The sequence below is a fragment of the Capra hircus genome, chromosome 14 (assembly GCF_001704415.2).
Source record: "Capra hircus breed San Clemente chromosome 14, ASM170441v1, whole genome shotgun sequence".
NCBI lineage: Eukaryota > Metazoa > Chordata > Mammalia > Artiodactyla > Bovidae > Capra > Capra hircus.
The window spans coordinates 35,604,154-35,629,713 of NC_030821.1; the positions used below are offsets into that span (position 1 = coordinate 35,604,154).

General features: G+C 44.1%; 1 protein-coding gene across 1 annotated transcript in view; it reads right to left on the reverse strand.

The window, feature by feature from the left end:
• Positions 957–25,560, reverse strand: part of EXT1 (exostosin glycosyltransferase 1) — a 315,513-nt gene continuing 290,909 nt past the window's right edge. Inside the window, exons 6-11 of the mRNA XM_005689136.3 lie at positions 23,903–24,021; positions 22,361–22,456; positions 13,077–13,166; positions 7,287–7,447; positions 3,869–4,040; positions 957–1,499 (exon numbers count right to left, since the gene is read on the reverse strand). Of these exons, the coding sequence (XP_005689193.1) occupies positions 1,314–1,499; positions 3,869–4,040; positions 7,287–7,447; positions 13,077–13,166; positions 22,361–22,456; positions 23,903–24,021 (824 nt within the window). The 3' untranslated portion in view covers positions 957–1,313. The remainder of the gene's footprint in view (positions 1,500–3,868; positions 4,041–7,286; positions 7,448–13,076; positions 13,167–22,360; positions 22,457–23,902; positions 24,022–25,560) is intronic.

Below are 25,560 nucleotides of genomic sequence, written 5' to 3' on the forward strand. Positions count from 1 at the left end.
GAGTTAAGGAATATAAATATATATATCTATTTTTTTTTCAGCTTGTATTTGCATACTTATAATAATCAGAAGCCAAGCATTTGTAGGAAAAGAAATATTCTTTTTTTTTAAGGAAAAGCACAACCACACTACAGATTTAAAAATTAAAACGAAATAAAATGGCTTTTACCTTTGTTCCTGATTATTTTTTTGCCTGATTCTTGCTCACAACAGTGTTTGGCTAAAAGTGGTATCAGGGTCCCAATGGTGAGATGCACTCCTCAGCAGTCCTCAAGTTCAGTGCTGAGAATTTAGACATTATCATTTCTTTCTCAGTAGTAAAGACTCTGAAACTTGGGGTCACTCAACCACGAAAGAACTCATCTTAGGACTTCAGCTTCTGCCACCACACTCATTCTTTCTTTGCCTCTAAGCCAAAGCCTTTCCCAACGTTAAGCAGACTTGCGTCAGTGGCTGGATGTGTAATCTCGCCCATCTCCCTGAAAAGCACTGGATACCTATTATGGGTCAGTATTTTCACCTCATTAATATGCTGGTGAACTGTTTGCTTGGTTCCTTGTGCAAACTGCACATTTCTTAATTACACTAATGTTTTCTTGGTACTAATTCCCCCACCTCTCCCAGTGAAAAAGATGACTGTACTCCCCAAATATAAAGTTTTCAGTTAGAACTGTCTACTTGGAGGTCATAATACCTTCTCCCATGCAGCGATATTTTAGAGATAAAAGTTCAAGTGGATCTGCAAATTCATAATGGAAAGCAATCTGCACTGGCAAAGTTGAAGAGTGAACCTGTCTCAGGTATGCTCGGCTATTTCTTGACACAGGGGAGACTGACTCATTGTGTTTTCCATGGAGTCTGAGCTTTTTGTAACTTTTGGGCACTCTGGGTGACCCACAGCAATGGTGTTTGTAGGGTGAGGAGCAGCAGCTTTGAAATATTCACAACCAACACAATTTTGATTAAAGAAAGAACTCTGGTTTTTAATAGTTTTGATCATTAAAAAAGTTTAAACCTGCATAGCAATCATTTCAAAAATAATTATTTAATGTTCCATAATTAAACTGTACACAACCTAGTCTTGGGACACAGAAGCCAGTGAGGTGAAGCTGGAGCAGTCCTGTGCAGTCCTCCGAGTCAGGAGTAGAGTTTCCATTGGCCATTTTTTTTTTCTGTCATTTTGTTCATCTTAGTTTATTTGGATGCTTGGCACAATCTGGCTCCGCTGCTGAGCGGACCTGCTCGTGGCAGAGAGACAGCTGACCCTGTCCTCCAGCCCTTCTCGCGGCCCCTCCCCGACTCGGCCGGGTTCCTCAAAGCCGCTCGATGTCTCGGTATTTCTTCCGCAGAATAGAGACCTGGTCTTTAAAGAGGACGGGGTCCAGCCTCATCTGAGAGTGGATCAGCGGCATGTAGCCAAACCAGCTGGCAAACGTATTCATGCAGCTCTGTCGCTGGGCAAAGTGGTCAGGGTCAGCCCAGCGGGAAGCCCGAGAGGTCTGTGGAAAGGGAGAGAAACAAGGAAGATGATGAGTTAGGTGCCAGGCGAGAGAGACACATGGTGGGAAACGAAGTCAGGCGCAGTGGGCATGTGTTAGGGCTCTGGGTCTGGCCTGGCCACCATGGCCGCCCCATCCATGTGGCTGGTGAAGACGCAAGCGCAGGTCCGGATTTTCAGCCTCGCCAGATGCCTTCCCCAGACCTGCCACGTTCCCCAACGTCCCAAACAAAGATCCACAGGCACTGACACAGTCTCTGGGCCAGGAAGGACCTACGAACTGAGCTTCAGCTGTTGTGGTCGCTCAACAGAAAACTTCTTTTTGCACTTGTAGGTAAATACAATGACTCATAATGTGCGTATGCTTTCCAAAATAATTTTTTAAAGCCCTCCTGTGAACTTGGTTGATTCTGGGTAAGTAGAAAGATGGTTGCCACCTCTTCATTCTCCATGTTGACCTTGAGACTGGTTTAGATCATTTAAATGACTGACATTGACTTCAAAGAAAGCCATAAATGACCCCAGCGCTGAAATTTAAATGGACCAACAAAGCATAATGTCTTCATCTTTGTATGAAACAAGGAAAAGGTGGGCTGTGAATTCACTAACATCAGTAGGTGATTATTTAATTAATGATGCATATAACATGTTTGTATCCTCATACATTGTTAGAAAATACTTTCATAGGAAGGTACATTTTGCTGTGAGAATCACTCAGAGTCACTGTAAAATCACAAGTGTCACCATGCTTGAAAGTAACCACCGAAGGTAAACACAGATGTCAAGTTACCTTGGAGCAGCAAAGCAACAAACAAAATACTCTTTGTAAAGTGTTTTCATGAGCTCATTTGAGCCTCGCAACAACCTGATCAAGTGATCTACCCACGTAATAACATTTCCACTGTACAGATGAAGAAGCAGTTTCAAGGAAGTTAGAATCGTTTGTTCAAGGCTAGAAAGGGGCAGAACTCAGGCTTCCTTCTTTTTTTTTTTTTTTTTTTTGATGTGGACCATTTCAAAAGTCTTTATTGAATTTGTTACAATATTGTTTCCATTTTATCTTTCGGTTTTTGGCCATAGGGCATGTGGGATCTTTGTTCCCTGACCAGAGATTGAACCCATACCCATTACATTGGAGGGTGAAGTCATAACCACTGGATTGGCAGGGACATCCCCAGGCTTCATTCTTTACCATTGGTACTAGAGGAGCTCTGCTTGGTAAATCAGAGACAGTATCAGATTAAGCTGACCAGTTGAGTCCATATCAGAGTTGACAGTTCCAAGTGATAGTTGCTCAGTCATGTCCAACTCGACGCAACTGCAGCTTACCAACTGCAGCCCACCGGGCTCCGTCCATGGAATTCTCCAGGCAAGAACACTGGCATGGGTTGCCATTCCCTTCCAGGGGATCTGAGCCTGGGTCTCCTGCATCGTAGACAGAGTCTTTACTGTCTGAGCCACCAGGGAAGCCCTAGGGAGCTCCATTTTGCTCCTATTATTTGGGATGAGCTTGTAGATTATTTCTGAATGACCTGCTCATCTTCAAAAGGCCAGACCCCCTATATTCCAGCAAGTGCTCACATTTGTGAATGGAAACACTGCTGAGATCCTAAGCTCATTTTTATTCTCTTACAAATGAAAGAAAAAAAGAAAAAAAGAGTCCACTACAAAGTAGTGTATATGTTAATCTCAAACTCCTAATTTATCTTTCCTCCCCCACCACTATCCCTTCTGGTAATCAGAAGTTTGTTTCTGTTTTGTAAATAAGTTCATTTGTATCTTTTTTTTTTTCCAGCTTCCACTTATGAGAGATATCACATGATATCTGCCCTTCTCTGTCTGACTTACGTCACTTAGTAAGATTATCTCTAGGTCCATCTACGTTGCTGCAAATGGCATTATTGCATTTGTTCCCATGACTGAATAATATTCCACCATATAAAGAATCTTCTTTATCCATTCTTTTGTGGATGGACATGTAGGTTGCTTCCACATCTTGGCGATTGTAAACAGTGCTGCTATGAACACTGGGGTACATATGTATTTTCAAATTAGAGTTTTCTCTGGGTATATGCCCAGGAATAGGATTGCTGGATCATATGGTAACACTATTTCTAGTTTTCTTAAGGAAACTCCATACTTTTTTCCATAGTGGCTGCACCAATTTAGAGAGCTTTTATATTCTTGACATAAAGATACCCTTGACTTTCATCTTCCCAATTATGTGCCAACCATATGCTGCCTCAGGGCTTTTGGAAGTGGTTTATTGGTATTTCCTCGTTATGCTTCCTACAAAAAAAGTGTGTCCTCGTGACTACAGACCGAGCTACCAGTGAGCAAAGCAGAGGAGGAGGGCTCTCCTTCTCTTACCTGCCCCATCATTGTCTCCTTATACTGCTTCTTTTGGGTCACTTTGATTGGAGGCAGTTTTGTCACAGCAGACACCAGGAAATTCATGAGTATGTCCTCACAGTTGGCCAATTGGTCCACCATGTTCTTCAGGCTGGCTGGCAGGTAATGGGTGTAAAGGTAGTGATAATATCTGTAAAAACCAAAGACAGGTATCAGCAGGGGCCATCACTGTATAATAACAGGTGGTCTTCTTTGACAGAAAACAGACACCCATTCTTTGAATCCCTAAACACATCATGCATAATGATGATGACAACAATGATCATTTATATGGTACTTACTGTACACCAGGTAATGTTCTAAAGTGCCTACTAAGAAATTCCTCACTTAATCCTTATACGGAACCTATAATGTAGGTACTATTATTACCCCTGTTTTACAGACAAGGAAACAAGGTGCAGAGATACCCACAGATGCAGATATTGTCTGCTCAGCCTAGTTTTAAACTCTGGCGGGTTGGTTAGAAACTTAGATGTAAAATAAGTTACTTACACATATCATTACAAGCTGCTTTACAACTTTAATTATTGGTTTAATCAGAGCTGTATTCAATACTATCCCATAACTCAATATAATCAGTTATACTGGTTCCAGCAATATAATCATTTCATTTTGGGGGCCTCTAAGCCATGTATTTCATCACTTCTCAGAGCTATTAATCTGGTGGTCAATCATTATGGAGAAAACACAATTAATTTGAATTATTTCTCACCCTACTATTTTTTTTTGGAGAGGTATATACAGCACCTCTCCAAAAAAAGTTAGTAGGGTGAGAAATAAGGAGATCCAACCAGTCCATTCTGAAGGAGATCAACCCTGGGATTTCTTTGGAGGGAATGATGCTGAAGCTGAAACTCTAGTACTCTGGCCACCTCATGTGAAGAGTTGACTCATTGGAAAAGACTCTGATGATAGGAGGGATTGGGGGCAGGAGGAGAAGGGGACGACCAAGGATGGGATGGCTGGATGGTATCACGGACTCGATGGACATGAGTCTGAGTGAACTCCGGGAGATGGTGATGGACAGGGAGGCCTGGCATGCTGCAATTCATGGGGTCGCAAAGAGTCGGACACGACTGAGCAACTGGACTGAACTGAACTGAATATACAGCACATATTGCTGAAAAGTAATGGTGCTAGTGGTAAAGAACCCACCTGCCAGTGCAGATGAGACACAGGTTAGATCCCTGGGTCAGGAAAATTCCCTGGAGAAGAAAATGGCAACCCACTCTAGTATTCTTGCCTACAGAGAGTCCCATGGACAAAGAAGCCTGGTGGGCAACAGTCCATAGAGTAGCAAAGAGTTGAACACAACTGAAGTGATTTAGCACGCACACATGCATATATAGCACAGACTTCGAGGAAAAATCACTTGACCGAATCAGATTCACCAAGTGGTGGCAGCAGGAAGAAAGGGGTGGAATCTTGCAATCAAGCTTCAGTCACCCCAAATGCTTATACCTTGTGCATTTCCAATTCCATCCCCGAGATGACAGGATTCTCTATTTTTTTTTTTTTTAACTAAAAAAGACTAGGGTGAGATTGGTATGTTCACCTTACCAAGGAGTCAGGATTTCAAGAATGACTCAGTCAGGAACATTAGCCTTCTACACTCACGAATTTGGCCATCTTACCTGAGTCCCCTGGCTTTAAAGACCAGATCCAGGCAAACAGCTCCAAAATGTTTATTTCCATCCCTGACCTTTTTCAAACACTCTCTTCAATGTCCTCACATGCCCAAGACTGAACTCCTCTATTTTCCCTAATACCTGTTTCATCTACACTCTTCCCCACCTCTACTGATGGCTTACTCTATCCTTTTAGTTCTTCAGGTCAAAAAACCTGAGTCATCAAACTCTATATCCTGTCTGTCAGTACATGATGCTGGAGCATCTTCAAAATACACCCACAATCTGGTCACTACTTCCCACCTCTGCTCCTCACTTCGTAATCCAGGCTCCACCATCTCTTATCTAGATAAGGTCAGTCACCCTCTAATAGGCTTCCCTGCACTTCCCCTGGTCCCCTTGTACTCTGTCGTCATCACAGCCTTCACAGTGGATGCCTAAAGCATAAGACAGACTGCTCTCCTCACACCCCTCCACTGGCTCCCATGTTACCTAGAAGAGAGTCAAGTCCTCATAATGGACAGTAGGGTCTGGCATCTGGCCTCCCATGATCTCTCTCACTCACTTGCCCCTCACTCTACTCGGGTCACACGGATCTTCTGGACATTCCTCCAGCATCCTGCCTCAGGGCATCTATTCCAGCTGCTCCCTACACCAGAGCACCCTTCCAACAGGTATTCTCCTGCCTAACTTCCTTTCCTCCTCTCAAGTCTCCTCTCAAATCTCACCCGCTTAAGGAGGATCACCCTACAGCCTCCAACCAGCCCCTTTTCCACCTTTGGTACTCCTCATCCTTTATGCCTGAGAAGGCAATGGCACCCCACTCCAGTACTCTTGCCTGGAAAATCCCGTGGACAGAGGAACCTGGTAGGCTGCAGTCCATGGGGTCGCTAAGAGTCAGACAACTTCACTTTTACTTTTCACTTTCATGCATTGGAAAAGGAAATGGCAACCCACTCCAGTGTTCTTGCCTGGAGAATCCCAGGGACGGGGGAGCCTGTGGGCTGCTGTCTATGGGGTCGCACAGAGTCATACACGACTGAAGCGACTTAGCAGCAGCAGCATCCTTTATGCTGCTCCGGTTGACTTTTTGCTATATAACTTATGTCCTAACATATTATAGAATTACTGGGTATACTGTGTCTCCCCTTGCTAGATTCAAGACCTGTGTCTTTTTTCTATTTTATTCAGTAGTAAATCCCAAGCACCTACCAGTCATGTCCGACTAGTTGCTCAGTCATATCCAACTCTTTGCAACTCTATGGACTATAGCCGGCCAGGCTCCACTGTCCAGGGGATTCTCTAGGCAAGAATACTGGAGTGGGTTGCCATGCCCTTTTCCAGGGTATCTTCCTAACCCAGGGATCAAACCTGGGATCTCCTACATTGCAGGTGGATTCTTTACAGTCTGAGCCATCAGGGAAGCCCAAGAACAATGCTGGGTGGTACTCCATGAAGTATTTACTTTGTTGGTTCTTCTATAAATTCAGTCCCTCAACACACCCTGAGGATGTCTCCACATCTCAGGCTTACTGAAGATGCAAATCTACCATCATTTCTAACGATGCAATAAGCCAAGAGGTTTTACTGGTTTCAAAGACACATGTTAACCACATCAACAAAACTCAAACAGGGATGCAGACTAATTTTCACTAAGGTAGGTAACAAGGCTTGGCCCAAGTTCCAACTTTTGCAGCAGCCAGAAAGTCATATAGGGAACAGTGCACAATGATGTCCAGGCTCCTCACTTGTGGTAAAGAGCAGCTCCCGTCAACACCATGGAGTAGTCGTTCGTCCACTTGGACGTGTAGCCCCACCGCTCCTTAGAGTTGTCCCAGAAATGGCTGCGTGCGGGGTACCCCACAATCCTCTCGGGGAAGCTCTGCCACACGGTGAAGGCAAAATCCACCTGCAGGCAGAACACAAGCCAAACAAGCAATCAACAGTGTTAACAAATGTCAACAAAACATTACCTTCCCCCTGCTAATTCGTAATGTGAAATCCTGGGACTGTTGGGAAACATTAATTCCATGTATTCATCAGCAAATTAAACTGACTGCTTGACATTTTGCCCCATAATTATGCACATTTTTAATGTTTTCTGTTAAAGAAACTTCAGATTAATGTGGAAATGAAAGAAGGAAAAAACCAAAACAAAACACTGGCGATATGTCCTATAGAAATCCAGTCTGTTCGAGCTTAAAAAAAAAAAAAAATCAGTTGCTTCTCCCACATCCACTGCCCCACAAAGGACATGTGACCATTCATGGGTGGGAGGAACAAACGCATCTGTTTTATAAACAGGAGCAGATTTTCTATATACATCTAGCAGATGAATATGTAGCATGTAACATTACCAGCACGCAGCAAAGCCATAGTGACTAAAATCAAGGCATCCACTTAAAAGCCAGAGAAAAGATGTTTAAAAAGCACACAAGTTCTAACAGGAATTAGAGCAGGTATCATCAAGAGCAGAAATTCAGGCCTCTCAGGTGTGAAGATGCTCAATGCAAGGGAAATTTAGAAACGTACCCACAGTGAAAAATCACAGTGAAAAAGCAGTAAGTGGGGACAAGGCCAAACAAAGCCATGGGATAATTTTAAAGGAAATGCAGTGAAATGAGTTCCTAGTGTTCAAAATTACCCAAAGCAGGTACTTCTGAACCTGCTACAAATATTTGTAGTTAGCAAATGAACAGTTGGTTTTCAAATGTGTCCGCTCTTTCTGACTTTCCATGATTATTTGGTGAATAATAAAATAATCCAGAGAAAGTTTTTTTAAAAAAGTAACAGAAATGCTCATAATTGTGTAATGCTTATAATACGACAGGTACTTAGATATTTTAACTCATTTAATCCTCACGATAACCCTGAGAAGTAGGTAATTTTATAGTTTCCAGTTTACAGAGGGGGGGGGAAGCTAAGGATATGGAAGTTCAAGTATTTTTCTGAGTTAGTAAGTGGCAGAGTCAAGATGTGAACTCTAGCCATCTGGCTTCAGATTCAGTGTACACCGTTATCATAGCCTCACTTTTAGCTCTGTTGCTACAGTGTGGGAAACAATTTATCTTATACAGGTTACACGTCCATCAACAACCTTTTCCCTATAAGTAAAGCAAATGGAAATTTCATATACTCCAAATATATTTCAAGCCTTGGCATTGTGATGGTGGCTGAGTGATGCTGGCAAGCCCAATTCCTGACCTCCCAGGGGTTTAAAGGCAGAGAAGATGGGAATTCCCTGGCAGTCCAGTGGTTAAGGTTCTTGTGCTTTCATTGCTGAGGGTGAGGGTTCAATCTCTGGTCGGGGAACTAAGATACCACAAGCTACATAGTGCAGCCAAAAAAAAAAAAAAAAAAGAAGAAGAAGGCAGAGCAAATAATTGTTCACAACAGCCCTAAAGTGGAAACAACCCAAATGCCATCAACTCATGAATAAATATGCCAAATATGGTATATCCACTTGGTGGAATATTACTCAGCGCTAAAGAGGAATGCAATGCTGATGCGTGCCACATGGATGGACCTTGCAAACATTATGCTGAGTGCGAGAAGCCACATACAAAGGCCCCATATTGTGCGGTTCCATTTACATCAAGGGTCCAGGGAAAGCAAATCCCCAGAGACAGAAAACAGATTGGTGGCGCCAGCGGAGAGGGAGTGATGGATTGATGGCCACGGGGTGTCCCTTTTATAATGAAAATGTTTCAGGATGAGGTGGAGGTAATAAGTGTATAACACTGGGAAGGTACTAAATACCACTTGAAGATGGTTGATTTTATGCTTTGTGAATTTTACCCCGATTACAAGACAAAGCGAATACGCCTAAAGATGAGTATTTCCCAAGCTTTCACCATATTCATTACCATTGTCGCTTCTTTCGCCACATTCCCATCATAATATACATTTAATGACTTAGCTAATATTTTTCTTTAAACTGCCTATATTTCTTTTTTGTTTCTTTGTTTTTAAGCACCATTCTAGGTAAACAGGTCAGTGAAATCCTAGGTTTAGGAAACACCGGTCTGAGTGATCTGCAAGGGTCCTTTTTTCTCGGAATTCTTGGGACTTAGTTAGAAGATACAATTTTTGTAAACAGCCATGAATTTAAAACTTTATGAAGAATTTAGTCTGGTGCCGTAACTCAAGATACAAACACCTTAACAATACAGCTTGTGAGTGCATGCTCAGTAGCTTCAGTCATGTCTGACTCTCTGCAACCCTATCTGTGGTTGGTAGCCTACCAGGCTCCTCTGTCCGTGGGTTCTCCAGGCAAGAACACTGGAGTGGGTTGCCATGCCCTCCTCCAGGGAATCTTCCCGACCCAGAGATTGAACCTGTGTCTCTGCGTCTTCTGCATTGCAGGCAGCTTTTTACCACTGAATCACCGGGGAAGCCACGGAGGTTCAGCAAGGGGTTGGGATATACATTAAGAAAGTATGGTGGGGTGAGGGGTACCCTGTCCATACAGCAGGTGGGTGGACAGTATTTGTCAGAAAATAGGAAGCAGGTTGTGAAAACCTGAGCACTGTCCCTGGCATTCACGACTAATGGTGCCAACTGGTGGGACAGTGCATTATGAGGTCCATTGGCAAAGAAACAGCCCGACTATCAGCACTCTTTGGGGTTTTCCATTATCCTTTGAAAGGGAGACGCAGACACTGGCAACTACTATAGAACCCGATGGGGTGTTTTCATCACATGAATTCCTTCCTGTCTCAAAGCCGTTTCAAGTCATTTCAAAGCAACTCAAAAGTAAATTCCGATAAAACTATGATGCTTGTGATAGTTCTCTTTTCAGGCTGCTCATTAGCACATCAAAGGAGGCAAAGGTCAGCTTATGGCCTCTTCTCTTAAAAACCAACATCTGTTTTCTTTTGAGAGTTTGCAGCAATCCAGATAAATGTAAATAACTAGAAAACCAACTCTGTCTAATACCCTTTATAGGACGCTATTTAAAAATCTATCCTTAATACCACAGAGAGGCATTTAAACAAGCTAAGGATCCTTAGAGAGGAAATAAAACGAACCAACATCTATTCACCTAAAAGAGAAAACAGAAATCTTTGTCCTCCACCATGCTGGGCAATACAACTGTGCTACTGATCAGTCACAAAGTAAACTAGAGGGCCAGCCTCTTAAATTTACATCTCGTATTCAAGCCAAGCTGACTTCTCATTGCTCCACTTACAACACATGTTCTTCCTGGCGTGCGCTGAGAGGCTGGAACTGCTGTTCTTTGAAAAGATATCAACCAGCATGTGGATCCATCACAGCAGCTGGAAGTTATTTCACCATGGGACAGGGGGAAACAAATCCTAGTGTGAGATCTATGGCCTCGTGCCCAGGGGAGGACATGAGGCGAATTGATACTTCTGGTCCTGGGGTAACGATTTAGGTGTGTGCTGTGGTCTTGACTATCCGTTCCGCCATGACAGTGTGCCGCCTTTCCTCTGTCCACTTGCCAAGGTCCACTCTCCATCATTCTTGCCACGCCCTATGCCTGAGACAATGGGACTCTATGGACTGCACAGCATGGGCTTCCTTGCTGGCTGCTTGGGTTAGGTCAATGGTAGTCGTTGGCAGGAAAATTAGGCAGTATTTCTCCCCTGCTCTCCCTGCAAGCCCTGGCTTTGGCACCAGACTCCTGGTGCCACATCCCTCCACGATCATAGTTCTTACAGGACGACAGCCTGTTCTCCATTCCTCCTTTCAGGGACTGCTGTTGTTTTTGTTTAGTTGCTAAGTCATGTTCAACTCGTTTGCAATCCTGTGAACTCTAGTCCTCCAGGCTCCCTTGTCCATGGGATCTTCCAGGCAAGAATACTGGAGTGGGTAGCCACTTCTTACTCCAGGAGACCTTCCTGACCCAGGGATTGAACCCACGTCTCCTGCGTTGGCAGGTGGATTCTTTACCACTGTGCCACCAGGGAAGTAGTTCTCAGGGACTCTGGAAACACTATTCCCTTCCTTCTCTCCTTCAGGCATAGTAGTGGGAGCTATTTCCTGCCCTCACCACTCCCCAGCTGCCTCTCCATCAGCGCCTATGGGGTCCTTTAACTCCATACCATAGTCATCCTCTGTCCCTTTGTTTGAATCACTTGATTTGAATTCTGTTTGCTGCCAGGACTCTGCCGGCTCTAGGCAGGATCTGTGTAATCAAAGTACCTGGCACAGGGACCAGAACAAAGCCAGCCCTCCATAAATACTTGTTGAATGAATGTGCACTGGGGGTGCCAGCTTCCTTTGCAGGAAGCAGCAGAAAAATGCAAGCTGGAGTGTCCCGTTCCCTGCATTCCATCGCTGTCATTCCCTTTGAACACGAAGCATCTTTTCCCCCTGATCTCCCCGCGGCCCACCCCGCCCCATCTTTCTCTTGCAGCCTCACACGTGACACAGTTGGCTGTGTGTTCACACTTTAATCCTTGAAGCACGCATCTCCCCAACTCATTCACCAAGTATTTACAGGGCTTGCGCTGCATAGAAAGGATCTGACCCAGGGCTTGAGTCCCAGGGGGGTGATTTTGGTTGCCCTTCCACAGAACATCTGCTCGACTCCATTGGATGGAAACTGGGAAACATCCATGGAATCTGAAGAGCAGCAGAAACCAACAGCCCAGGTAAACATGAGTCTTGGGTATGGGGGCAGCAGGCCGTTAGAATCAGACTGGCGCACAGGAAAATGTCTGCTGCTAACTGTTGAAGTTTTCATTAAGAAGATACTATATGAACAAAATTATTCCTATGAATAAAAAGGAATAAAAGAAGGGGAAGGGGGTGAGTAGCTAAGTCTCCATGCTTTTCAGCAGCTACCTACCCTGAATGATGTATTTCCGACCTGCTACACTTTTGTGTAAATGTCTTTGGTCTCTCTTCAGTTTTAAGTGAGGTTTCAGAGATCAATACTCATTCGAGTTGTAAAAATTGGTTTTCTATCATATCTATCTTTCACCTTCTCTCTCTCCCCCTCACACGTGGCTCTGTGCAATCTTATTTTTGGCACAAATACGTGAACATCTGAAAAGGCAGGGATCTCCATCTCAGCCTTCAAGTGAAACTGTTTGCTCTTGCGTGGGTAAAAGAAAACGCACATTTCCAACCAAGCCAGAAAAGCTGCCTTTAGAACCCAGAAATAGTGTTCTCCAACAGAGGCCACACACGCCCGCATGGCAGTAGGAGGATCGCGAAAGATGGGGGCTCTGGATCGTGTGGTTTCAAGAAAATACCAAACAGCTGCCCCCGCCAGCCTCCTTTGGGTCCCTCTGCACACCTGCCCACACCTGCGCCGTTTAAAAACAAATCCAAAAACAGGAAGGCAGACAGGAGGGTGAGGTGAGGCACAGCCTGGCAAGTGAGGAGCCAATTAGCAGAGGAAACAAGGAGAAAAGGCCGTCATGGGGGTTGATTCAAACCCACTCTGCAGGAAGTTCTGAAAAATGTTTGGGCTTGGCCAAGGCAAGGGCAGAGGAGGTGCTAGCACCCAGGGGTTTGAGGTGACTGCCTGTAGGGCCCGCCACACCTCCTGAGAGGCTGCTTACCTCCGTGGTTGAAAGCACAGTGTCCTCGTCAAGGCTGAGCACAGCGTCTGTGATGATGTTGTCATAGGGCAGGAAACGGCTGCTCATCACCTGGGAGGTGGAGGTGGGGGAGGGGGACAGGCAGGAGGGAAGGAATCAGGAAAAGAGATATAAATGGAGAGTCTTGTTTTGGGGAGAATTTCCCCCCGCATCCTCACCTTCAGAAAGGATGCTCAACCACCATGTCATCCCTCAACATAAAAGCCTTCCATTTCCCATCAGTGCAGATTCACTGGTTCCACCATTACTGGGCACCTACTGTGTACAGACACCTTGTCAGTCAAAGGGAGGCCAGAGGTAAGTAAGATACACCCTCTGTCTTGGAGGAGTTCACAGTCTGCAGGGAGACCAAGATGTGGATCATCAGTCTTGGCCTGCTATGAGAAATCCCAGGAAATCAGAAGATGCAGTAACCAGCTGCTTGGAAAAACAACGAAGACCTTGGAGAAGTGACCCTGATAGCCAGGAATCCACCGAGTGTAAACAGAAATGAGGGCTCAGTAGAGGCAAAGGCAGAGAGTGGAGAGCCGGCGCTCTGAGGCCAGGAATGAGCGGATGGGGGGAGCAGTGATTTCAAGCATGGGACACACACCACTTGATGGCTGCCAGGTCATTTTAGGAGGTGCAGAGACAAATTTTAAAAATTTTCTAGTCTTCGTTTTAGCTCAGAGAAGCAAAAATATGTACACATATATATTAATAGCTACAGCAATAAGGAGGAGTAGTAGAGTTACTCAAAGATAATTTCATTAAATTGAAAAGTAAGCTGATTTAAAGAAAAATATTAAATAAACAATAGAACAATGTGGTCTATGTATTAAGGAAAACTGTAAAGCTAGTATATGAATAAGATTTGGGGAGCTCCAGGATAAGGCATGGCGAGGTGAGTATATGTGTGTTTCTACATGCGTATGTGTGTGCCTGTGTGTGTGGTGAGGATCTGGGGGATCAGTTGGAAGACTGAGACCAAAGAGACTACCCTACGACAATTACAGCTCATGCCTCTGTGCTAAGGTTTCCACTGAATAACTAATGAGCATGATGATATAAGAAAAACCAACATTTTTTAAACATTTACTATGTGCTGAGGAATGTTCCAAGTTCTTCTTATTTCATCTTTATAACAACCCCATTGTATACATAAGAAAACTAAGGTACAGAAAGGTGAGTCTTGCTCACAACATTCTATCCAGCCATCGCAATCCTAGGTAGCGGTCCCCAACATTTCTGGCACCCAGGACATTTTCATGGAAGATAGCTTTTCCACAAGCCAGTGGGTGGTTGGTGGTGGTGGTAGTGGGGATGATTCAAGCACAATTCCATTTACTACTATGATTACATCTGCTCCACCTCAGATCACCTGGCATTAGATCCTGGGGGTTGGGGACCTCCTGTAGCACACTTCAGTCGCTACACTCTACCTGTCTTGGGGTTGAAAGGACCTCAGCAGTGAACACGGACCACACATGGTGATCTCACATTCACCACTCCTCTGAAAGGCTTATTAACTGTTATGTCATCCTCTCCCAGTTCATATTTGGAGACAGAGAAAGAAGACACTTGCCATCAACTTTCAAGGCATGAAGGCCAGGGAAGGAAGCAGTTAGGTGCTGGAGGCAAAGGGAAAAGGGAGCACTTAGTCTGGCTGCCAAGGGTGAGCGCTCCACAAATCTGAGAATGCCTTCACCCACCCGCCCCTCCCAAAGAAGCCCAAGCTATATTTACATCCAGAAGCGAGCTCATCCACAAGCCTCATCTCAGAGTCGGTTTATACGTCTGTGAAGCTATTGGCGGGCTTAGGACATTAAAGGATGGAAAATGTCCACCAGAACCCACCTCTAGGAGCTCAAGGGACATATCTACAGCATAAATGGCTCCAGGCTCTGCTCCCACACATCTGTCAACTGGGTCAAGTGTTTGTTTCTCCCCTTCCCTCAGGCTTTCAAAATAAAATAAAATACGAAAGCAATCAGCAACCCCCTATGCACAGGGCTCAGAAATCTCAGCCTGAAGCAATTCTCCTGACACTGTTTCCTTGTCCATTGACTAACTCAGAAGCCATTAGTTGCCAGCTCAGTGATGCCCTGACCTTTCCCTTGTTAAGCCTACAGGGGAAGAGCAGCAAAGACAAGGCCTATAAATTCAAAACAGAATTTCCCAGCCAAAGCAGCCAACACATCAATTTCAAATTCAAGGCTAGACGTGGAAATTTAAAATGGGGAATGAGGAGGACGTATGACTTCCTTCCCCTGTTATGGGCCCAGCCACTGGGTTTCAAAGAATCCATTTCTTTTTTTTGAACCTGCTTCATTAACTAAGCTTAAGCGCCCATAAGCCAGCCACTTCCAAATTCTAGTGTAGAAACTAGAGGCTCTTTCTCAAATACCTGGAGTTCCAAAAGCTCCACGAACTAGCATGAAAGGAAGTGTACTTACAAAGTCAATCCAGAGTAAGCTGGGTTTCCCTTGTTAACTTGCTTAAGAAATATTTAGCTTCCATAAAAGTCCAAGCCCTTCTAAATGAACCTACATGACTAGGAAATGACAAAGGCTCAAGAAGTTCCCTGTCAGGACTTCCCAGGTGGTTCAGTAGTTAAGAACTTGCCTGCCAATGCAGCGGACGCAGGTTGGATCCCTGGTTGGGAAACCAAGATCCCACATGCCGTGGGGCAACTAAGCCTGTGTGCCCCAACTACCTAACCCACGTGCCACAATTAGAGAGAAGCCTGTACACTGCAGCGAAAGATCCCACATGCCCCAACTAAGACCTGATGCGGCTAAACAAATAAATAAATATATATTTTTTAAAGTTCCCTGTCCAGTGGGGAAGCTAAGAAATGTAAGTAATTATACAAAGCACAAGAATTATTGACATTTATCAAGCACCTACCACATATACCCACTTTGTAAGTACATTCATATGTATAGTATCAAACGATGTGATTAATACTATCTATCAAACCAGTTAGATGTTAGGATTTCTTCCATTTACTGAAGGGGAAGGTTGAGGCACAAAGAGTTAAATAATGTGCCTGAGGTCACAAAAAAGGAAGTCTGACCCCAGAGCCCATAAAGCAAACCATCAATTTACAACATCCCCTTAGAAAAGGAGCTGACATTTATCAAATGCTGAGTGTATTGCAGGGCTGAGCACCTGTAATACATATTTCTTCTTCAAAATGAGCCCACGTCTTAGCCCAGGTGCCCTAGAATACAGAATCTAAAGGAAGGCTTGAGGGCAAATGCTTTATTAGGTGGTAGAGTCCCAGGGCAGGGCTTTCCTAGTAGCTCAGTGGCAAAGAATCCACCTGCAATGTAGGAAGTGCAGGAGACACAGGTTCAATCCCTGGGTGAAGGGCATGGCTACCCACTCCAGTAGAAGATCCCCTGGAGAAAGGCATGGCTACCCACTCCAGTATTCTCACCTGGAGAATCCCATGAACAGAGAAGCCTGGCACGCTACAGTCTATAGGGTCGCACAGAGTTGGACATGACTGAAGGGACTTAGCATGCCCACACACACACATGCATGCATGGTCCCAGGGCAGTGACAGTGACGGGAAAGGAACCACATGACCTACTGGAGTCACTGGCCAAAATCAAGGCTGCAAAATGAAACGTTAGCTGCTCAGTTGTGTCTGACTCTTTACAACCCTCTGGACTGTAGCCCATCAGCTTCCTCTGTCAAGACTAGGACTCAACAAATGGCCAGCAATCCAGACAGAAATATGGCTGGGAGAATGGGAGGTATTTTATAAGACATTTGATAAACCTTACAGGAAAGGTACTGTTATTATCATCATCAAATAGAGGAAAACAATGGAATGGGAAAGACTAGGGATCTCTTCAGGAAAATTAGAAATACCAAGGGAACATTCCATGCAATGATGGGCTCAATAAAGGACAGAAATGGTATGGACCTAACAGAAGCAGAAGATATTAAGAAGAGGTGGCAAGAATACACAGAAGAACTGTGCAAAAAACATGTTCATGATGTTTTCATGTGAAAACAGGTAATCATGAAGGTGTGATCACTTACCTAGAGCCAGATATCCTGGAATGTGAAGTCAAGTGAGCCTTAGGAAGCATCACTACGAACAAAGCTAGTGGAGGTGATGGAATTCCAGTTGAGCTATCTCAAATCCTAAAAGATGATGGTGTGGAAGTGCTGCACTCAATACGCCAGCAAATTTGGAAAACTCAGCAGTGGCCACAGGACTGGAAAAGGTCAGTTTTCATTCCAATCCCAAAGAAAGGCAATGCCAAAGAATGCTCAAACTACCGCACAATTGCACTCATCTCACATGCTAGTAAAGTAATGCTCAAAATTCTCCAAGCCAGGCTTCAGCAATACATGAACTGTGAACTTCCAGATGTTCAAGCTGATTTTAAAAAAGGCAGAGGAATCAGATATCAAATTGCCAACATCCGCTGGCTCACCGAAAAAGCAAGAGAGTTCCAAAAAACCATCTATTTCTGCTTTATTGACTATGCCAAAGCCTTTGACTGGGTGGATCACAAGAAACAGTGGAAAATTCTGAAAGAGATGGGAATACCAGACCACCTGACCTGCCTCTTGAGAAACCTATATGCAGGTCAGGAAGCAACAGTTAGAACTGGACATGGAACAACAGACTGGTTCCAAATAGGAAAAGGAGTACGTCAAGGGCTGTATATTGTCACCCTGCTTATTTCACTTATATGCAGAGTACATCATGAGAAATGCTGGGCTGGAAGAAGCACAAGCTGGAATCAAGATTGTGCAGGAGAAATATCAATAACCTCAGATATGCAGATGACACCACCCTTATGGCAGAAAGTGAAGAAGAACTAAAAAGCCTCTTGACGAAAGTGAAAGAGGAGAGTGAAAAAGTTGGCTTAAAGCTCAATATTCAGAAAACTAAGATCATGGCATCTAGTCCCATCACTTCATGGGAAATAGATGGGGAAACAGTGGAAACAGTGTCAGACTTTATTTTTTTGGGCTCCAAAATCACTGCAGATGGTGATTGCATCCATGAAATTAAAAGACGCTTACTCCTTGGAAGGAAAGTTATGATCAACCTAGACAACATATTAAAAAGCAGAGACATTACTTTGTTAACAAAGATCCATCTAGTCAAGGCTATGGTTTTTCCAGTAGTCATGTATGGATGTGAGAGTTGGACTATGAAGAAAGCTGAGGCTGAAGAATTGATGCTTTTGAACTGTGGTGTTGGAGAAGACTCTTGAGAGTTCCTTGGACTGCAAGCAGATCCAACCAGTCCATTCTGAAGGAGATCAGTCCTGGGTGTTCTTTGGAAGGACTGATGCTAAAGCTGAAACTCCAATACTTTGGCCACCTGATGAGAAGAGCTGACTCATTTGAAAAGACCCTGATGCTCAGAAAGATTGAGGGCAGGAGGAGAAGGGGACAACAGAGGATGAGATGGTTGGATGGCATTACTAACTCAATGGACGTGAGTTTGGGCAAACTCTGGGAGTTGGTGATGGACAGGGAGGCCTGGTGTGCTGCGGTTCGTTGGGTAGCAAAGAGTCGGACACGACTGAGCGACTGAACCGAACTAGAAATAAAGAAACTGGGGCTACTAGCTGGGAGTGAAAATATAAAATTAATCAATGAGTCTGAGCATAAAAATGCATACTAATTAACCATAGGAGTCAGAATGGCTCACAGTCTGTCACACAGAATGGATCTTGTTTGAATATCCTGACATAGTCGAAGAAAGACCTATCTACCAGAAGGAGTTCTAGTTACCTATGGAAACGTAACAACAAACCATAGAAAATTCCCAAGTTCAAAGTGAAAAGCATCCATGTGAGCACTGTGCAGGGGCTCAGGCATTGGAACTGGGGTTGCAGGCAGGAAACTTTTGTGTGCCAGAGCCTTTGTGAAACCACACCTATGGGTGAGATGGATTCAGAAGGGTAAGTAAAACTGATGCCAAGAGGCATGTGATTAATCTCTCCCTTTCCTCATCTAGGACTTCTCTGGTGGCTCAGATGGTAAAGCAACTGTCTACAATGTGGGAGACCCAGGTTCGATCCCTGGGTCGGGAAGATCCCCTGGAGAAGGAAATGGCAATCCACTCCAGTACTATTGAAAATCCCATGGACAGAGGAGCCTGGTAGGCTACAGTCCATGGGGTCACAAGAGTGACTTCACTCACTTTCATTTCCTCATTTAATGCTTATCAAGCAGCTCTCTGATAACCACATTGCTTGACCCCAGCCCTTGGAAGGGTGTGACTGTCTCTCACCTTTCTCACTGTGTTCCCACCTGTTGCACAGTGTCCAGCATACAGTAGGCAGCCTACATGGGGACTGAATAGATAATGCATGGACCATCTTGTCCACATGACTGTTACAGTTCTCCCTGCATCCTGCTGAACTACATGAAATGGTCACTGTGGCAGCTCAAAAGATGATTTCAAATGGTGCAACTTAATACACTGATAATTCTTATTATGGCTCAAGGATAGTTTACTTAGCATGAGACAATCTCTCACAACCTAAGTCTTTGGGAACCAACAGGGAAAGTCTCTTAGGTGACAACGTCAGTGTCATTTAATAGAGACTAATTTCTATTAAATTGCATTGAATAGAGACAATCGCCACCTGATGCAAAGAGCTGACTCATTTGAAAAGACCCTGATGCTGGGAAAGATTGAGGGCCGGGGGAGAAGGGGACAACAGAGGAGAGATGGTTAGATGGCATCACCGACTCAATGGATATGGGTTTGGGTAGACTCCAGCAGTTGGTGATGGACAGGGAGGCCTGGCGTGCTGCAGTTCATGGGGTCGCAAAGAGTCAGACACAATTGAGCGACTGAACTGAACTGAATCTCTTTAGAAGGAGAAGTGGGAGACATAGGATGAGATGGTAGGATGGCAGCAGTGATTCAATGGACGCGAACTTGGGCAAACTCTGGGAGATGGTGAAGGAGAGCGAAGTCTGGTGCACTGCAGTCCATGGGGTAGCAAAGAGTTGGATATGACTTGGTGACTGAACAACAGCAACAACAAATTTCTTCACAGTGGATAAGAGCTACAGGAAAGCAGAGCTTGAGAAAAGAGAGCTCATCCCTGGCTGCCACAAACAGAAGACATTTCAAAGAGGAGGCAGTGTGGGCTTAAAGAATATATGGAAATTTCAATAACACAGATGAAGAGTTGAGAGAGGAATGATCAAGACCTACAGCAAATGGGAAAGATCACCGCTAGAGGTGGGAAGGGCCGCAGTGCAGTAAACGGTGAATGATCAAGTCTGTAAAGGAAAAGCAATGAGAGAGGGGACTGGGAGGGCCAGCAAAGGCCAGATTGTACACAGTTTCTGATGTTAATTGAAAACATTAGCCAAAGGAGTCCCTTAAGGGCTATGAGATGATTACGAAGATCATTCTGTTCTAGGCAAAATGAGCTGGAAAATGGAAGCAGGGGGCCAGCCAGGAGCCGGCCCTCCTGAGAGTCTCTGATGGAGACCTCAAAGCAAACATAAGGTGGAAATGTCTTTTTTAAGATCGATGTGAGGAAGAACCACTACTTTCATTGATACAACTAATTCAGATTAATCAGCTAAGCAATGCAATCAGCTCATGTATCACCACCACCAACTCTTCTTCATCCTCGTCATTTCCAGAAAGATTATTTTTGCCAGGTCCTGAATTCATTTACTCCTAATAGCTATCCATGTGGTATGTATTATTATTTCCATTTGGTGGATGAGGAAACTGAGACTCAGAGAAGGAAAGTACAGACAGGGTCCCATATCTCCTAAAGAGTTAGTATTAAGACCCAGAATTCCCTGACTCAAAAGGCTATGGCTGTCACAATGGAAAACAGAATGGTGGTTCCTCAAAAAACTAAAAAGGGGGTTGCCATATGGTTCAGCAATCCCACTTCTAGGCATATACCCAGGCAAAACTATAATTCAAAAGATATATGCACACCTATGTTCACAGTAGCACTACTCAGAACAGCTAAGACATGGACACAACCTAAATGTCTATCAACAGATGAGGAGATAAAGAAGATAGGGCACAGATACACAATGGCCTATTACTCAGCCACTAAAATGAATGAAAGAATGCTATTTGCAGCAACACTGATGAACCTAGAGAATATCATACTAAGCAAAGTAAGTCAGAAAGAGAAGATAAATAGAATATGATATCACTTATTTGTGGAATCTAAAATACAATGCAAATGAACTTATCTACCAAACAGAAACAGACAAAGATATAGAGAACTGACTTGTAGATGCCCAGAGATCAGGCGCAGTGGGGGAGGAAAGGTGGAAGGCTTTGGGATGAGCAGATGCAAGCTATTATAAACAGGATAAATAGGGTGGATAAGCAACAAGGTCCTACTGCATAGCACTGGAAACTATACTCAATATCTTGTGATAAACCATAATGGAAAAGAATATGAAAAAGAATATGTGTGTGTGTGTATGTAACTGAGTCATCTTGCTGTACAAGAGAAATTACACAACAGTGTAAATCAACTATGTGCGCTGTGCTCAGCCACTCAGTTGTGTCCAACTTTCTGTGACCCCATGGACTGCAGCCCTCCAGGCTCCTCTGTCCATGGGATTCCCCAGGCAAGAATACTGGAGTGGGTTGCCATGTCCTCCTCCAGGGGATCTTCCCAACACAGGGATCGAACTGAGGTCTCCTGCATTGCAGGCAAATTCTTTACCAACTGAGCCACCAGAGAAGCCCAAATCAACTATACTTTACTAAACTTGGTGCTCTGTGATGACCTAGAAGGATGGGAAGGAGGCTCCAGAGGGAGGGGATATATGTATACTTACAGCTGATTCATGTTGTACGGCAGAAACCAATACAACATTGTAAACCAATTATCCTCCAATTAAAAATAAATTTTAAAAACAGATAACTAATAAGGACCTATGCATAGCACAGGGAATACTAGTCAACACTCTATAATGACCTACATGGGAAAAGAATCTAAAAAAGAGTGCCTATATGTATGACTGACTCACTTTGCCATACAGCAGAAAGTAACGCAATTGTAAATCATCTATACTTCAACAACAACAAAAAAAAGCCCATGGCTGTCAAAGTGGAGGACAGTCAGAGACAGGTATAGTTTTGGAAAAGTAGTCCAGGGCCAGCACCTCCCAGGGGCAGGAGGAAGATGGCAAAGGCCAACACCCAGGTGCCCCATTGCAGAAATGAAGAGTCCATGCTGATTCCACAGTGAAGTCCCCTAGGGTCCTACCTTGCTTTCTCCTTCAATGACAATGACAGGCACGGAAGTGGCAGGCCAGCGGTGTTTGGCTGGAAGGGGCTTGTCACAATTCCATAGAACTATGATCTGAAAGGGATTAAGGGGTCATCAGATGGCTTGGTAAGGCTGGATTTACATAGGCTTCTAACCCAACATTTCTTCTTTAAGACACAGAGAGAGAGAAAGAGAGAAGATGGTGTTCTAAGCAAGGCAGAGAGGCAGACCTCAAACTGTATTTAAAGTGAGTCCACTCCACTCTGTACACCTGAAACTAACATAACACTGTAAAACAACTATACTCCCCCCCAAAATTTTTTTAAGTGAGTCTATATCCACACAACCACCAGAACCCCATTACTCTAACAACCAGAGACAGGGGACAAGAAGGGTAACCTAATAAAACCTATGTCAAGTGGGTAGGAGAAGGCTGGGGAGGAAAGAAGGCATGCCAGGGTTGTTGGCTCTTAAAAAAGTGGTTTTCTAAATTCTAGTGTCTTATGATGACGAGGAAGATAACAGCCTTGATCAAACTAAAGAAAAATGCACATTGAACATCTGCTATGAACTTGCACTACAGCAGGCAATGTGGGAGAAGGAAGAGAATTCAAGATCCGACTGGCGTGAGCTCGTGTTTTGGATTCTCCAGGATGGCAGCTTATTTCCTGTGACCTTATTATTGCCAATAAATGTGTTTAGCCCCCAAATGCAGACTTCAATGTGACTGCATTCTCTTCTTATATGTAAACCTTCTCGTGTAATTTACAATTCAGAAAAACCACTGTTAAGAGTAGGAGAGCATGCTAATTTGGAAAACACTGTTACCATAGATATCATCTTTTGCTCCCAATTTTATAATTAGTCACAGCGGCTGTGAAAAAAAGTTGACGCCTCCTGACGCCAACGAGTCAGTTTCTGCTGTTGAAGCTTAGTTTTCTGGGTCCTTTCAGGGGCCTTTCTGAAGTTTGTTTTTCACTTTGACACTTTAAGATGAGATAATGTGTGTATATATTCTCTAAAGAGTGTGTTGGAGGCCTTCCCTGGTGTCCAGTGGTTAAGACTCCTCACTTCCACTGCAGGGACGTGGGTTTGATCCCTGGTCAGGGAACTAAGATCCCACATGCCTTGGAGCATGGCCAGGAAATTAAAAAAAAAAGAAATAATGCCACTTGCAGCAACATGAATGGACCTAGAGATTATCACACTAAGCGAAGAAAGTCAGAAAGAGAAAGACAAATACCATACAGTACTACTTATATGTGGAATCTTAACAACAACAAAAAAGTGTTGGTATATATTTCATTTTACCCCAGAGCAAAGATCTCTTTGTAATCTACCCATTACCTGTACCAGATTTCACTTCCAAGAACCTCTAAGCTGATGAAAAGGGAGTAACAAGGCATGACAAATGAAAGGGGAGAAAGAGGGCAGGACGTGAGATGAGGCCAGTGTGTAGCAGGGGAGGAGTGGGGGTCTCCGGTCCACTAAGCGGCAGGGTGCAGGCACTCGGTCAACCCTCCCTACCTCCCCACTCACCTGGGCACAGTACTGGGACTTGGCTGCAGCCACGAGGAGTTTCAACACTGGCTGGGACTGAGAGACCAGGGGGGTCACCGCGTGGATGACTGCAGTGAATTTGGAGGGGGGCTTTAAACCTGAAAGAGCAAGGGCAGAGCGACCTAATGAAGCACTGAGAAACAAGACTTCGAAAATTATTCCTCTCTGCTCCATCGCCTCACCCCAGAGCTAATGTTCCCTTCTAGCGTATTTTTCCTCTGCCTCTTATGTCTTGACAGAACAAAAACAAGGTGAAAAGCTGCTAGTGAACTGCTGCCTGAGTTTAGAGACCTGGATAATTTACAGTTCAAGGCCCATTTCCAGATTTTTCCTTTGATGGCCTTTTCCTTCCTCCCTCGGGGATACATCTTTGATCTCCCTTCTGCTTTTTAGGCACCCAGAGTCTAATTATACACACACACATAACAGTACTCACTACTCTTTACTCAAGAAAGGGTATAACTCTAGTTACTTACATCCTAGGCTGGATTTTAGTAAATGTGCTCTCTCTTCCAGGGTATTTGCATGTATCTTATTCTTAGTGATGTAGTTAAAGGGCATTTAGGTTGCTTCCATGTCTTGGCTCTTGTAAATAGCGCTGCCTTGAATGGGGTGCATGTATCTTTTTGAATTACGGTTTTCTCCAGATATATGCCCAGGAGTAAGATTGCTGGGTCACAATGGTAGCTCTATTTTTTATTTTTTAAGGGGCCTGCATACTGTTCTCCATAGTGGCTACACCAGTTTACATTCCCACCAACAGGGTAAGAGGATTCACTTTTCTCCATACCCTCTCCAGCATTTAACTGTTTGCAGGTTTTTTAGATGATGTCCATTCTGACTGGTATGCGGCGATAGCTCATTGTAGTTTTGATCTGCATTTCTCTAATAACTGGTGGTGTTGAGCATATTTTCATGTGTTTTACGGCCATCTGTATGTCTTCTTTGGAGAAATGATTATTTAGATTTCCTGCCCACTTTTTGATTGGATTGTTTGTTTCTTTGATATTGAGCTGCATGAGCTGTTTGTATATTTTGGAGATTAATCTCTTGTTGGTTACTGGCTTTGCAAATATTTTCTCCTATGCTGCCATTTTGAAGGGTTTTTGCCTGATTGCTACTATTTCAGATAATAACCAGCAAGTGGTCACGGTTAAAAGGCCAACATCCAGAGCCTAAGTGTCTATTTCTGAAGCCCAGTTCCATCACTGAGTGGTGGTAGGATCATTACTTAGCCCTCTGCGTTTCCACAGCAGTGAAATGGGACTGATGGCAACAGCAACAAAGTTACAGGGTTGTTATGAGAACGAATTTAAATGAGTTAATGCATACAGAGCCTTTAAAACAGGACCTGCAAACACCAAGTGCTCAGCATGAGCTCACCACCATCATCACCATCATTGTCACCATCATCATTATTTTGGGGTGGAAGCTGCTCTACTCCCAAGAAATCTCTTCTTTAAGTAGCAGGGAAACACAGCTGAGAGAAAAGTCATGTTCAGACCTCTGCCAACTGTGTGCTCTGAAGCCCAAGGTGGAAAGGTATCATACACGTGCAAAATAACAACTGCCACCAAAGAGAAAGCAGTGAGATGGCTTCTTCTCCAAATGAGTCTTTTCATGAGAACTCACTGAGA